Source organism: Lathyrus oleraceus, unplaced genomic scaffold (assembly GCF_024323335.1).
Source record: "Lathyrus oleraceus cultivar Zhongwan6 unplaced genomic scaffold, CAAS_Psat_ZW6_1.0 chrUn0449, whole genome shotgun sequence".
NCBI classification, from domain to species: Eukaryota; Viridiplantae; Streptophyta; class Magnoliopsida; order Fabales; family Fabaceae; genus Lathyrus; species Lathyrus oleraceus.
Genome location: NW_026112840.1, coordinates 40,164 through 55,442, shown reverse-complemented (window position 1 = coordinate 55,442; position 15,279 = coordinate 40,164). Strand labels below are relative to the sequence as shown.

Here is a 15,279-nt window from a genome sequence, read left to right as displayed (position 1 = left end):
TACAAATGAAGGTTTTGATGCTGCAGGGCATACAATTGGTACATATTTAGAAGGTCGTGTTCAAACTTAGGAAGGTTCTCAACCCAAGAGTGTGATCAAACCAACATCACTAGCTAAGATTATTTTGAATCCATAACTAACTTGATCGTCCGATACTTTGTAGATACCACACCTTTGCTATGACCATGTCAGTCTTGAAGTCCTTAGAGGTAATGTTCTTTGTTTGCCTATTTAATTTGGTTTGATTTGTTTGTGCTCAACAAATTATTCAGTTCATTCGTTGATTTCATTTATTAATGTACAAGTTTTATAAATCGTGAAACCTTTTCTTGACTTGAACTTTTTTTCAGATATTATTCAGGTCTTTTTTGGACTATGCAATGATTAAATGAACTTATTCTTTGTCACATCGGGGGTATCTCACTTTAGTGAGATTGAGTTGGGTCACTTCTTATTTTTATCACTTTTATTTATTTTACTTGTCTTGCTTTAATTTATTTAATTTATGTCCACACTTTACTTTATTTAATTTCTCATTGGCTATCAGTGGCATAAAAACCTTTCAGTTCTTTCTCTCCTTCACAATTGTGCAAAATGTCAGGTTTTCTCCTTTTCCTCTCTCTCAAACCATTTTTCTACTTCTTCTTTCTCTCGTTTTCTTCTTAACTGTTTTTTTCACTAAACTATAACATTTTTATTTTTGAAGCTATGGGGGGAGGTGGTGGCAGTAATTCTGATATCTCCTTTGCCGGCACTTTCGCCAGTAGTGCTTTCTCTGCATGTTTCGCTAAGGTACATATATGCATGTCGCTATATATTTATTCCCTTTTCTTTAGGTTTTCATTAGATTGGGAATTCTCTTTACTTTGTAATCTGTTTTTGTTATCATCTTGTTGCGTAAAAACTATTATGTAGCACTGACACATCCTAAAACAGCGCCTCTATGTTTCAGACACTTGCACAGATATTTATTTTTTTAAAATTATTATCTGTGTCGATGTGTTAGTGTCGATACACTTGCACAGATACTTATTTTTTTAAATTATTATCGGTGTCTCTATGTTAGGTCTATTCATGTTCAGGGAGTCGGTGCTTAGTAGTGTGAAACCGTTTGGGGTTTTGAATTTGAACTTATTGTTTTTTGTTGTGTATTAATGGATACTACTTATTGTTGTGTTTTGACTGTGATGGACTTTGATTTGTGTGTTTTTAATGTTCTGGGAATTTGTGCTTTGTTGTGGCATACGATGTTGATGTCATTTAGATAATAAGTAACAACTTTTTATTCATTTCATTGACTCTGTTAGGTACGTGTTTTATTTCCCCAATGTTATTTTGAATCCATCCATCTGTTACTATTGTTGTGTCGTGATGAGTAGGATCAAACTCCTTCAGGTAAAGTAACTAGAAATAGAATGGCAGTAGTATGTGTGGTTAACTATGACTTCCTAACCGTATCTTGTTTTTTCCTTTTTCACAGACTTGTTGGTCACCACCATCTCCCTTCCTTACATTACACTCCTTCCAATCCCCATCCTCTCCCTCAATTTCTCAAGGTGATTCTCTCTCTCTATTCTTAATTTCATATCTTCAATTAATTTCATAGCTTCAGTTGTTTCTCGATAGAAAACCAAAAAAAAAACCTATTTTTTCTGTTCTAAAATACCTCAATGCATGCAATTCTGTGTAATTGATTCAATTACTGTTCGTGTGTAAACCGCCATGGGGAAAATTGATAAGCCTTTTCGTTGCTTTCAATTCATTGAGAGATCTTGCGGAAACTAATTGAGTTTTCGTTTTAATTCGTTAAGAGATCTATTGAATCCTGATTTTTTGTATTTTTTTTTTTCAATTCTTTGGTACTCGAATTTGCATTGAATAGGATATCCATATTGATGAACTGTCGTAATCAACGCCGACGTGTGAATTGTTTATTTTGATTTTAGTAATGCCTGACCAATGCTGACGTTAGTGAGCTCTGTAGCACCGACGCGTAAGTTTTTTATTCAGTCTTTTTTTGAAATTATTACTAGTTTCGATGTGTATGGGTTGGTGTTGTGTTGCGTCGGTGTCTCTGTATTTGTTCGTGTTTGACTTTGGTCGTAACAGTGGCAGTGATGCGATCCCAATTGCAGTTTGTGATGTTGTGCATAAATCTCTAAACCTTTATATTGTGGTTGGTGACCGTAATTTAGAACAATGTGCATAATATTTTATTAGCCTTTTGGATTGGATTCACAGCCGGTCTTAGGTAATTACAATGGCTGATGCGGTCGCAACTGTAATACATTGTTGTTGTAGACATCTCTAAATCTTTATATTATGATTGTAACTTATCAATGTGTATTATATGGTTAGTCTTTTGGGTTGGCTCTAGTGATGGGATTGCAATTGCATTTGGAATGTTGTTGCAGAGATCTTTTAAACATATTTATATTGCAATTGTAAATGTAGTTATGACTGTAGTCTGTAAAAATGTGTATAACATCTGATTAGTTTTTTGGATTAAGCTATCCTCGTAAATTAAAGTCATAACAGCGGCCTAAAACCTTAATGTTGAAGCTACGACTACAATTGCTGACAGTAGTTTAGAACAATGTGTGTAATATCATTAGCGATAATAGAATCAATAAAAATTTGAATTTTTTTTTCTGAAGGTTTTTGGAAGAAACAACATGGGTAGCAAGGCACCAAGTTGGTCCTGACCAATGGGGAAATGGTGGGCTTGGCAGCGACGAGTATGAGGACGATGTGTGATGGTGAAGAAGAATAATAAGAGCAACGGAAGTGGCAAGATGGCAGATGCAAAAGTATGGCGTCGGTTAGTATGGGCAAAGCGAAAACAGTTGCAATCGTCGGTGCTGACAAAGCTAAGTCAGCTGCTGTGGTAGGTGCTCAGAAGGTGAAGAGTGGAACCTCTGCGGATTCATATGGATCAAGAATCAGTGTCAGAAAAAGAAGTAAGAACAAAAAAGCTCACTCATTTGCTTGGACTTTGGACAGTTTCATATCATGTCTATGTTAAATATACCATTGGTGCTCAACTATAGTTTTTATTGATTTGGTTTTTAATTTGGAGTACAGAAGTTCATAATAGCTTTGTTTTCTATGTTTCTGGATTTTATAATCATAGATAAATTTTACAGTTTTACTTTTATATTTTTGTGCCACAGTGTTCATATTTCAGAAGTGTAAACTTTTAATTTTGTTTGAAATCGTGATTTCCGTTTTTGATTTGGTTCTCACAATATAGATAATGCATTCATAGAAAGTAAGTTACTTTAACTGTTGGTATCTTCCAAAGGTAACTAGAAATAGGATGTTTGGTTTAGTAGGACTTTCTCATTGTATCTTTTTCTTTTTCCTCTTTCAAAAGACTTCCCATAAAGGTCAATGCCACTCTTTTTTATGCTTATAACATCATGCATTTTTATAATTCCGTCGTTTTGTTTACTCTAAAATGTTACTCTTTTTATTTTCCATTATTTATTTTGGAGTGATAACTAACTTGTTCGTTCGAGTCTTTGTAGGAAGGTATGTACGCTCTTGACATGAATAGATCAAAATGAGTCTTGTGGTCATTACAAGTAATGTTCTCTATGGCCTCTTTTCATTTGGTTTTTAGAATGTATGCTAAGTGATTGTTTTGTTACAAATAGTAAATACTGCACAAATCTATAATAAATATTGGACTGTTTCTGGCACTTTCTTTTTTATATTATTAGTCGGGTAAGGGTTGTATTGTGTTTTGATTTCACTATTTTTTGGGTCATATTTGATAGGGAGAGCCAACAGTTGAGGTTACAAATGAAGGTGTTGATGCTGCAGGGCATACAATTGTACATCTTTGGAGGTCATTTCCAACTTAGGAAGGTTTCTCAACCCCAAAAGTGTGATCAAACAACATCACTAGCTAAAGATTATTGAATCCATAACTCATTGATCGTCCGAGATACTTGTAGGTACCACACCTTTGCTATGATCATGTCAGTCTTAAGGCCCTTAGAGGTAATGTTCTTATGTTTGCCTCTTTGATTTTGTTTGATTTGTTGTGCCCAACAAATTATTCAGGTTTATTCGTTGATTTCGTTTATAATATCTACAAGTTTTATAAAAACGTGAAGCCTTTCTTGACTTGAACATTTTTTTAGATATTATTCAGTTTTTTTTTGAACTATGCAATGATTAAATGAACTTGTTCTTTGTCTAAATTCAATATTTTCCATATTAAATCTCGTTGCTTTACTTCACTTGTTCAGTTTATTTTTTCTGAATTTATAGTAATTTGTGACCTTTTTCATGAGATATAGAAAGTGATGCAGGGATCCTTTGATTTGGAAGCATAATTCGGTCTGCACCCCAGCTATTTTTCATATAGAGTTTTCATGCATTACATTAGATTAAATCACATAAATTTGTTAATTAATCTGAAGAACCTACACCTCCGATCAAAGGTGTGTCCAATGTCAGACACGTGTGGTTTTTGTTTCTTGACACTGACTTACCACATTTAAATTATTATTTTTTTTTAATTAATACTGTGTGTTGACGTGTCATTTCTCGTGTCCCATGCTCGTATTGTATAAAAATTTTTGAAATCCATAATATGAAATTTCCAATGCCTTGTTCTGGTCATTGTTATCAATAGATGTGGTAAATGTGTCTTTAATAGATATTGATGTACATCAACTTGAAAATGGCATATTGTTTATAATTCATTTCAGATCCTAGTAATTTTCAACTATGACTACCAAAATCTTTTTATTGGGACTTTTAGGTAAAAAGTCATCTTGCATATGTTCTGATTTGTACAAATTTGCTGAAGTGGTTTTCCTTCAAATGTGGTTGCAGGGATTTTCATCGTCTCAGTTTTATTCGATACAACATCTTGCCCTCATACATCCTAACAAAATGGGGTAGCCGGACGTAAAAATATGCATCTTGTAGAAAACCGTTTGGACCCTACTTTCTCTATGGTAATGTTCCATTCTGGTTCGGGAGGATATTATGCTAATATGGCATGTTACCTTATAAACCTCATGCCTCGTATGCCCTTAACAATATAATCCCTCACTTAATTTTGTTATTTCCTTATTCCCCCTTCACCCAATTCCTCCTCGTTTCTTCGAGTCTACAATATTTGTTAAAGTAAATGCTCGTGACGGCGACGGTACCGGTGATCATCCATGATTCTCTTTCTCTCTCTTCCAGGTTACTCCTACCCTATCTCATATCGGAACATTGGGGACCATGTTCGGTTTAAGTGTGGGAGGAGATTTATCGTTTTTTATTGCTTTCTTTGTTTTTAGTGTTTTGAGCGGTTTTTGTGTTTGCTTTCCTTTCAATAAAATAACATGGGTTTGACGAGTCATCTGGGTGTAGAGTATCCGTATTTCTCCTATTTCTTTAACCTTACCAAAAAAAATTGTGAGCAAAGAAAACAGTGCATCTTGGAATATTCAGGCTATAAGACAGGTTTATGACGGGATGTAAAGACTGGGAAAACGTTTTTTAAAAATCGGTATTGTCTTAATACGTCGGCTTCATGATTATAAGAGTCGATCCCGACAACCCATGTTGTTGTGGCCCAATTTTTTTTACAAATAAGTCCTTAAGTAGTTTATCCTTGCAGTCAGCTCCGGCTTAAGCATGCTCTACGGTAGGTGGGGACCGAGGAAAATAAGTGGAATGATCACAAAAAAAATAAATATATATATATATAGAGATATATATATAGATATATATCTATATATATATAGATATATATATATATAGATATATATATATATATATATATTATATATATATATATTATATCTATATATATATCTATATACGAATATGCCTATTGTTGGTTGGTTCAGAGGTATCTGGTGCTGAACTTGGAGGGTGGATTACGATCCACCCCCACAAACTGCAATTGGGTTAAATAAAGGGTGTTACACCAACTTATGTACCAGAGGCCCCCATATATATATATATAAGAATATGCCTATGTTGGTTGGTTCAGAGTATCTGGTGCTGAACTTGGAAGGGTGGATTACGATCCAATCCCCCACAAACTGCAAATTGGGTTAAATAAAGGGGTACACCAACTTATGTACCAGAGCCCCATATATATATATATATAAGAATATGCCTATTGTTGGTTGGTTCAGAGGTATCTGGTGCTGAACTTGGAAGGGTGGATTACGATCCAATCCCACAACTGCAAATTGGGTTAAATAAAGGGGTTACACCAACTTATGTACCAGAGCCCCATGCTTAGAAAAATAAAAAAAAAAATCTATATATATATAAATATATATATATATATATATATATATAATATATATTATATATATAAATATATATATAAGAATATTGCCTATTGTTGGTTGGTTCAGAGGTATCTGGTGCTGAACTTGGTAGGGTGGATTACGATCCATCCCCCACAACTGCAAATTGGGTAAAATAAATGGGTTACACCCAACTTATGTACCAGAGTCCCATGCTTAAGATCATAGTCACTAACCGGTCACTTTACTATGAGTATGTACGGATAACGGGCTTAATGTGATTGCACTTGAATGAAAAGGACTTTAAGAAAACGAAAGAAGCCTACGACCGCATTACCCCCACCATAAGTCTTTTTGCCTTGAATTAAGTCTAGTTGATATTGTTTTTTTTGCATAAACTATATAAGAGTTTTGTTTGAGGACAAACAAAGGTTTAAGTGTGGGAGAATTTGATCAAACTGAATCACACCGTATTTTTGACTCGGATTTCACATGTATAAGGACTTACTATCATTTTGTTTGTATTCTGCTCTCTTTATGTTGTTTTCAGATATTAGCTCTTTTGGGACCCCTTTTCGAAGAAACGAAGCAACGAAGCAAAAAAAAAACCAAAAATGAGGGTTTTTCGGCAAATATTGTACACATGACGTTGCGCATGGCGGCCGCTATAGGAAGAAGCTATGACTCTCATCCCTTAAACCAGGAGGTAATCCGTCACATCGGGGGGTTATCTCACTTTAGTGAGATTGAGTTGGGTCACTTCTTATTTTATCGCTTTTATTTATTTTACTTGTCTTGCTTTAAGTTATTTAATTTATGTCCACACTTTACTTTATTTAATTTCTCATTGGCGATCAGTGGCATAAAAACCTTTCAGTTCTTTCTCTCCTTTACAATTGTGCAAAATTCAGGTTTTCTCCTTCTTCCTCTCTCTCAAACCCATTTTCTACTTCTTCTTTCTCTCGATTTCGCTCTTAACGTTTTTTCACTAACTATAACATTTTTACTTTTGAAGCTATGGTGGGAGGTGGTGGCGTAAGAGAAGTAATTCTGATATCTCCTTGCCAGCACTTCGCCAGTAGTGCTTTCTCTGCATGTTTCGCTGAGGTACATATATGCATGTCGCTATATATTTATTCCATTTTCTTTAGGTTTTCATTAGATTGGGAATTCTCTTTACTTTGTAATCTGTTTTTTGTCTTCATCTTGTTGTGTAAAAACTATTATGTAGCACTGACACATCTTAAAACAGCGCCTCTATGTTTCAGACACTTGCACAAATTTATTTTTAAAATTATTATCTGTGTCGCTGTGTTAGTGTCGATACACTTGCACAGAACTTATTTTTTTAAATTATTATCGGTGTCTCTATGTGTTCAGGAGTCCGGTGCTTAGTAGTGTGAACCGGTTTGGGTTTTGAATTTGAACCTATTGTTTTTTGTTGTGTATTAAAGGATACTACTTAATTGTGTTTTGACTGTGATGGACTTTGATTTGTGTGTTTTTAATGTTCTGGGAATTTGTGCTTTTGTTGTGGCATACGATGTTGAGGGTTGTTGTAATCGGAGAAAATTATGTAAACGTAACCTCACGTGTCTTGTGTTGTATCAGACATGGACGCATCTTGGACCTAAAGTGTTGGTGTTACATAGATCTATAGTAGTGGGTCAGAAAATTGGATGAACTAGGGAATGATTTTTTTGTAGTTATCTAAGTTGCTTTTTTCTTTTACTTTGATTATTACTACCCTTTTGCTTGGTCAGAGTTAAGTTGAATATGAGTTGGTGTGCAAATTTGTTTTGATGATAAGCTTTTCATGAAGGTTGGCTCAATTTGTGGTTGAGCGTATCCAATTGCTAGTGGTTAGTCTTAGTGGGTGTTTGGATTGACGGGAGTTTGGCAGAAGCACGATGATTTTGGCAAAACCTAAAATTTGGAGATTCAATAGAATTATAGTTCTGCTGTGACTTCTCCAAACTCACTGTGATTCCAAACATGTATAGGCACATAGGAAATGTTTTTGTCAAGGGCTCTTATGTTATTAAAGGATTTTGCTTTAACTCATGGCTGTTATTTTCAAGATGTAATGTTGATTAATTACGATTGGTCTATGCTCGGTGATTTGTAGTTGCAGATCTTGGAATTGGATGTTGGGATAAATCGATTGTTTTGTTGAAAGTCTTAATTATCTGTTTGGGAGGAATTTTTTGAAAATGCTGTATTTGATATTCACTGAACGAATCAGCAGTGAAGAATGGCACAATAGTTGAATAGTTTTCTATAAATTTTCCCATGCAACAATTTTCGATTTATTCACAAATTTTCCTTGTTTAAGGAGATCGATTCAGCTTATCATATATAAACTATGCTGTTTTGCAGAGGTTCTGGTTTGCTTGTTAGATGTCATGTTGTAGTGCTTTTTCAAGAATTCGTTCTAACGTATATTGAATATTACATCCTCAAATTTATCTTTGATATAGATATGTACTATTCCTCTGGACACTGCCAAAGTTAGGCTTCAGCTTCAAAAGCAAGCTGTAGCTGGTGACACGATAGACTTACCTAAATATAAGGGCAATGCTGGGAACAGTTGGAACCATTGCCAGGGAAGAGGGTCTTCCAGCGCTCTAGAAGGGAATTGTGCCAGGGGTTACACCGTCAATGTTTGTATGGAGCTTAAGAATTGGGTTATACGAGCCTGTGAGTATTGACTGTGTCTCAAGATTATTTTATATATATATATATATATAAATATATATAAGAATATGCCTATTGTTGGTTGGTTCAGAGGTATCTGGGCTGAACTTGGTAGGGTGGATTACGATCCAATCCCCCACAACTGCAAATTGGTTAAATAAATGGGTTACACCAACTTATGTACCAGAGTCCCATGCTTAAGATCATAGTCACTAACCGGTCACTTTACTATGAGTATGTACGGATAACGGGCTTAATGTGATTGCACTTGAATGAAAAGGACTTTAAGAAAACGAAAAGAAGCCTACGACCGCATTACCCCACCATAAGTCTTTTTGCCTTGAATTAAGTCTAGTTGATATTTTTTTTTTGCATAAACTATAAAGAGTTTTGTTTGAGGACAAACAAAGGTTTAAGTGTGGGAGAATTTGATCACACTGAATCACACCGTATTTTTGACTCGGATTTCACATGTTTATTAGGACTTTATTATCATTTTGTTTGTATTATGCTCTCTTTTATGTTGTTTTCAGATATTTAGCTCTTTTGGGACCCTTTTCGAAGAAACGAAGAAAAAAAAACCAAAAATGAGGGTTTTTCGGCAAATATTGTACACATGACGTTGCGCATGGCGGCCGCTATAGGAGAAGCTATGACTCATCAGCCCTTAACCAGGAGGTAATCCGTCACATCGGGGGGTTATCTCACTTTAGTGAGATTGAGTTGGGTCACTTCTTATTTTATCGCTTTTATTTATTTTACTTGTCTTGCTTTAAGTTATTTAATTTATGTCCACACTTTACTTTATTTAATTTCTCATTGGCGATCAGTGGCATAAAAACCTTTCAGTTCTTTCTCTCCTTTACAATTGTGCAAAATTCAGGTTTTCTCCTTCTTCCTCTCTCTCAAACCATTTTTCTACTTCTTCTTTCTCTCGATTTCGCTCTTAACTGTTTTTTTTCACTAACTATAACATTTTTACTTTTGAAGCTATGGTGGGAGGTGGTGGCAGTAATTCTGATATCTCCTTTGCCAGCACTTTCGCCAGTAGTGCTTTCTCTGCATGTTTCGCTGAGGTACATATATGCATGTCGCTATATATTTATTCCCTTTTCTTTAGGTTTTCATTAGATTGGGAATTCTCTTTACTTTGTAATCTGTTTTTGTTATCATCTTGTTGTGTAAAAACTATTATGTAGCACTGACACATCTTAAAACAGCGCCTCTATGTTTCAGACACTTGCACAAATATTTATTTTTAAAATTATTATCTGTGTCGCTGTGTTAGTGTCGATACACTTGCACAGATACTTATTTTTTTAAATATTATCGGTGTCTCTATGTTCAGGGAGTCCGGTGCTTAGTAGTGTGAAACCGGTTTGGGTTTTTGAATTTGAACCTATTGTTTTTTGTTGTGTATTAAAGGATACTACTTAATTGTGTTTTGACTGTGATGGACTTTGATTTGTGTGTTTTTAATGTTCTGGGAATTTGTGCTTTTGTTGTGGCATACGATGTTGACGGGTTGTTGTAATCGGAGAAAATTATGTAAACGTAACCTCACGTGTCTTGTGTTGTATCAGACATGGACGCATCTTGGACCTAAAGTGTTGGTGTTACATAGATCTATAGTAGTGGGTCAGAAAATTGGATGAACTAGGGAATGATTTTTTTGTAGTTATCTAAGTTGCATTTTTTTTCTTTTACTTTGATTATTACTACCCTTTTGCTTGGTCAGAGTTAAGTTGAATATGAGTTGGTGTGCAAATTTGTTTTTGATGATAAGCTTTTCATGAAGGTTGGCTCAATTTGTGGTTGAGCGTATCCAATTGCTAGTGGTTAGTCTTAGTGGGTGTTTGGATTGACGGTGAGTTTGGCAGAAGCACGATGATTTTGGCAAAACCTAAAATTTGGAGATTCAATAGAATTATAGTTCTGCTGTGACTTCTCAAACTCACTGTGATTCCAAACATGTATAGGCACATAGGAAATGTTTTTGTCAAGGGCTCTTATGTTATTAAAGGATTTTGCTTTAAACTCATGGCTGTTATTTTCAAGATGTAATGTTGATTAATTACGATTGGTCTATGCTCGGTGATTTGTAGTTGCAGATCTTGGAATTGGATGTTGGGATAAATCGATTGTTTTGTTGAAAGTCTTAATTATCTGTTTGGGAGGAAATTTTTTGAAAATGCTGTATTTGATATTCACTGAACGAATCAGCAGTGAAGAATGGCACAATAGTTGAATAGTTTTCTATAAATTTTCCCATGCAACAATTTTCGATTTATTCACAAATTTTCCTTGTTTAAGGAGATCGATTCAGCTTATCATATATAAACTATGCTGTTTTGCATCTTCCGTTTGCTTGTTAGATGTCATGTTGTAGTGCTTTTTCAAGAATTCGTTCTAACGTATATTGAATATTACATCCTCAAATTTATCTTTGATATAGATATGTACTATTCCTCTGGACACTGCCAAAGTTAGGCTTCAGCTTCAAAAGCAAGCTGTAGCTGGTGACACGATAGACTTACCTAAATATAAGGGCAATGCTGGGAACAGTTGGAACCATTGCCAGGGAAGAGGGTCTTTCAGCGCTCTAGAAGGGAATTGTGCCAGGGTTACACCGTCAATGTTTGTATGGAGGTTTAAGAATTGGGTTATACGAGCCTGTGAGTATTGACTGTGTCTCAAAGATTGTTTATTTATTTGAGTTCATATATCTACTTTTTAGCGTATGCAATTTGATTGTTTGAATTATTTGGGATATTTAACAGGTTAAGAATTTGTATGTTGGGAAAGACCATGTTGGAGATGCTCCATTGGTGAAAAAAATTCTCGCTGCATTAACAACTGGTAAATCCAATTATATTTCTCCTAAAGCTCTCAATACATAATGCGTAATCATGATACTGAAACCTGTTTGATTTTTCTTTATCAACAGGTGCTGCTGTAGCAATTGCAGTGGCAAATCCTACCCATCTTGTCAAAGTTAGACTTCAAGCAGAAGGAAAATTGCCTCCTGGCGTGCCAAGGCGCTACACTGGATCATTGAATGCTTATTCAACAATTGTGAAACAAGTATTTTCCTTTAACCTTCTATGATTTGTGAAAGATAAAGATGATTTTAGTCCTTTTCTATGATCCAAACTCATAATTAGTCTTGTTTAATCTCTATCAAACAATCAGGAGGGAGTCAGAGCACTTTGGACTGGCATTGGCCCCAATGTCGCAAGAAATGCTATCATTAATGCTGCTGAGCTAGCCAGCTATGATCAAGTGAAAGAGGTAATGTAAAAGATACTAAACTGCGTTTTTGAGTTAAATTTTGCTATTACTCCAATTTCATTTATTTTAATAGCCTGTTTTTTTTCCTTCTACTGCAGACCATTTTGAAAATTCCAGGCTTCACCGATAACGTTGTTACACATCTTCTTTCTGGTCTTGGGCGGGTTTTTTTGCAGTGTGTATTGGCTCCCCAGTTGACGTGGTAATTTATCAGTGTTTACTTGTGAATATCAATGTTTGATTGTGCACTTTTTATTGTCTCATCATGTTATCTATAGTGTGTTAACTATATGTACTACATTCAGTTGCTTGGTGAGCTTCTAAACTATGCAGTTTTGCCTTTTCCCTAATTCAATTTTTCGAATTTTCTTCTTCAGGTAAAGTCAAGAATGACGGGAGATCCTAGTTACAAAAGCACCATTGATTGTTTCGTCAAAACATTAAAAAATGATGTATGGTTTTTTCTGCTATCATTACTTTTCCCTTTTCTTTATTTAAGCATTAATTGTATAAAACAAAATACTTCACAGAACTTGATCATATCAAATTGATAAGAGGTGGGTGCTTGGAGTATTATCTGCAACCATTGCAAATTGAACTAACATCATTTGAACTTTCAGTTTTCATGGCATCTTTAAACATTCTCATTTCTCACGCCTGCTTATATGCTAACATAAAACTGTTCACTTTCATTTCTACGTTACATAATATGCTTTTTTTTCTTTGCATAACTCTCTGTTGTGGAAGTGGTGAAGGAATTCTCCAATAACTTATGTTTTAATTGGAGAAATATTGAAATCGGTATGTCATTTGATTGGTTTTGCAGGGACCTTTAGCCTTTTATAAGGGATTCATACCAAATTTCGGACGGCTAGGATCTTGGAATGTGATCATGTTTTTAACTCTAAAACAGGTATGAGTTGAGTACTTTGTGATAGATCCAAAATTTGGATCAAAATAAAATAACAATTTTAATTTAATCAAAACCAAACATGAGTCCAACTGTTGTTATGAACGTACCCAAGCATTGATAGTGACATTTATGTGTTAATTGACTATGTTCTTTGTTCTAACATACATTCTCACAATTAACCTACAAATTTTGCTGTTTTAATTCCTATGTTTTTTGTTTTGACGCAGACTAAAAAGTTTGTCAAAAGCTTGGAATCGGCCTAAGCTCAACTAAGCAAGAGTAGAATTTTATGAGAATGGTCTCAGGTGGTGGTGCTAACAGAAATCACAGGAAAATAAAACTTTTCCAGTTAACGTGGTAAATTATTTCTTAAATTCGCCTTTCTAAGAACACATGAACGCTATTTTTGGATTCTGAGATACATCAAAGAGAATATTCCAGTTGAAATAACATCTAACGAATAAATTTCAGACGAAAGACCTTGGTAAACTCCTATATTTTTTGGGTATTGAGGTAGTCAAATCTAAAGATAATATGGTAATTTCTCCGGGGAAATATGTTATGGATACTTTTGAAGAAACAAGTTTGTAGAATGCTAAACCAGTTAATACTCTTATGGGTTCAAGTGTTAAAATTCTACCTAATCAGGGGGAGCTTCTATATGAATTAAGGATGTATAGGCTATTAGTTGGAAAGTTAAATTATCTCACAGTCACACGACCCAACATTTCTTTTTCGGTTAGTGTGGTGAAGTAGTTCTTAAATTCTCCTTTCTAAGAACACATGAACGCTATTTTTTGGATTCTAAGATACATTAAAGGTTCTCCAGGAAAATGTCTCATTTATGAAAATAAAGGACATACTCAGATAGTTGGATATCCTAACGCTGATTGGGAAAACTCACCCATTGTTAGACGATTTACCTCTGAGTATTGTTTATTTGTTGAAGGAAACCTAATATCCTATAAAAGTAAGAAACATAATGTAGTTGCAAGATCAAGTGCTGAGGTAGAATATAAGGTTATGACACTAGTAACATGTGAGGTCGTTTGGTTGAATCAACTGCTCAAAGAACTTCAATTTGAAAAAATAAGACCATGACCCTTATTTGTGATAACCAAGTTCCATTACGTATTGTTTTGAATCCAGGTTTCATGAGAGGACCAAACATTGTCAGAGAGAAGATAGAATCAAACGACATTGTCACAAGTTTTGTCAACTCTAATGATCAATTGGAATGTGTTTACAAAATCCCAACGAGATCCTAAAACTAATTATATATGTGGCAAGCTTAGTGCATTTAGCTTATATGTTCAAATTTGAGGGGGAGTGTTAATATTTGTATAGAGAATATTCCATTGAATATTTCTTAACCTATCTAGAATATAATAGAATATACCATTGCATATTCCTTATGTAATTAACATAATATACCGTATAATACAATCTTCGTCATGTTATTCAGACATATTGTATATTCAAATGTCCCTCAATCTCATATTTCAACAATTTGTCTATGAAATTGTGAAGTTCTCATGATTTGTTGGAGGATATCTAAGGTAGTATGTTTTTTTTTTACTAATATTATTTTGAATTTACAATTAATATTTTTTTTTCTTCCTTTGCAAGATTTAAAACAATGCATGTGTGTAGTTTTTTCTTAAAATATGAGGCTCATCATATGAATTTTTGTTGCTTTTAACTACTTCTCTTTTATAATTTGTATTAGTATAATACTACAAATATTTGTTTACAAAATCAGCGAATTTGTTTTCGTCTACGTGATTTCTTTGTGCTATCTACCTATGTCCACTAAATTATGGATTTCGAAACAATACCTAAGTGCATGTTTAATAAAGCTATTCACTAAGAGATTGCACAACAATGTTTATAACATAACAATTTTTTTTATGAATTCTACTTTGCAAGTTGTCTTGTAGACTATTTGTAAAAAAAAAAACTATAATTAATATAGATAATGCATTCATAGAAAGTAAATTTTGTTGGTATCATCCAAAGGTAAACTATAAATACTATGTTTGGTTAGGTAGGACTTTCTATCTGTATGTTGTTCTTTTTTCTTTTTCAAAGACTTCCCAT

At 34.2% G+C, this 15,279-nt stretch overlaps 1 protein-coding gene and 1 pseudogene across 2 annotated transcripts in view; both read left to right on the top strand.

Moving 5' to 3' along the window:
• Positions 1–1,356: 1,356 nt before the first annotated feature.
• The window catches only part of LOC127114242 (mitochondrial uncoupling protein 1), a 42,452-nt gene continuing 28,529 nt past the window's right edge, over positions 1,357–15,279 (top strand). Inside the window, exon 1 of one of the 2 annotated variants that reach the window (XM_051046561.1) lies at positions 1,357–1,395. In XM_051046561.1, coding sequence (XP_050902518.1) covers positions 1,372–1,395 — 24 coding nt within the window. In that variant the 5' untranslated portion in view covers positions 1,357–1,371. Of the gene's footprint in view, positions 1,396–1,547; positions 1,557–15,279 lie in introns of those variants that run through there. The other variant, XM_051046565.1, reaches the window with a different exon arrangement.
• Positions 9,968–13,185, top strand: LOC127114243 (mitochondrial uncoupling protein 1-like; annotated as a pseudogene).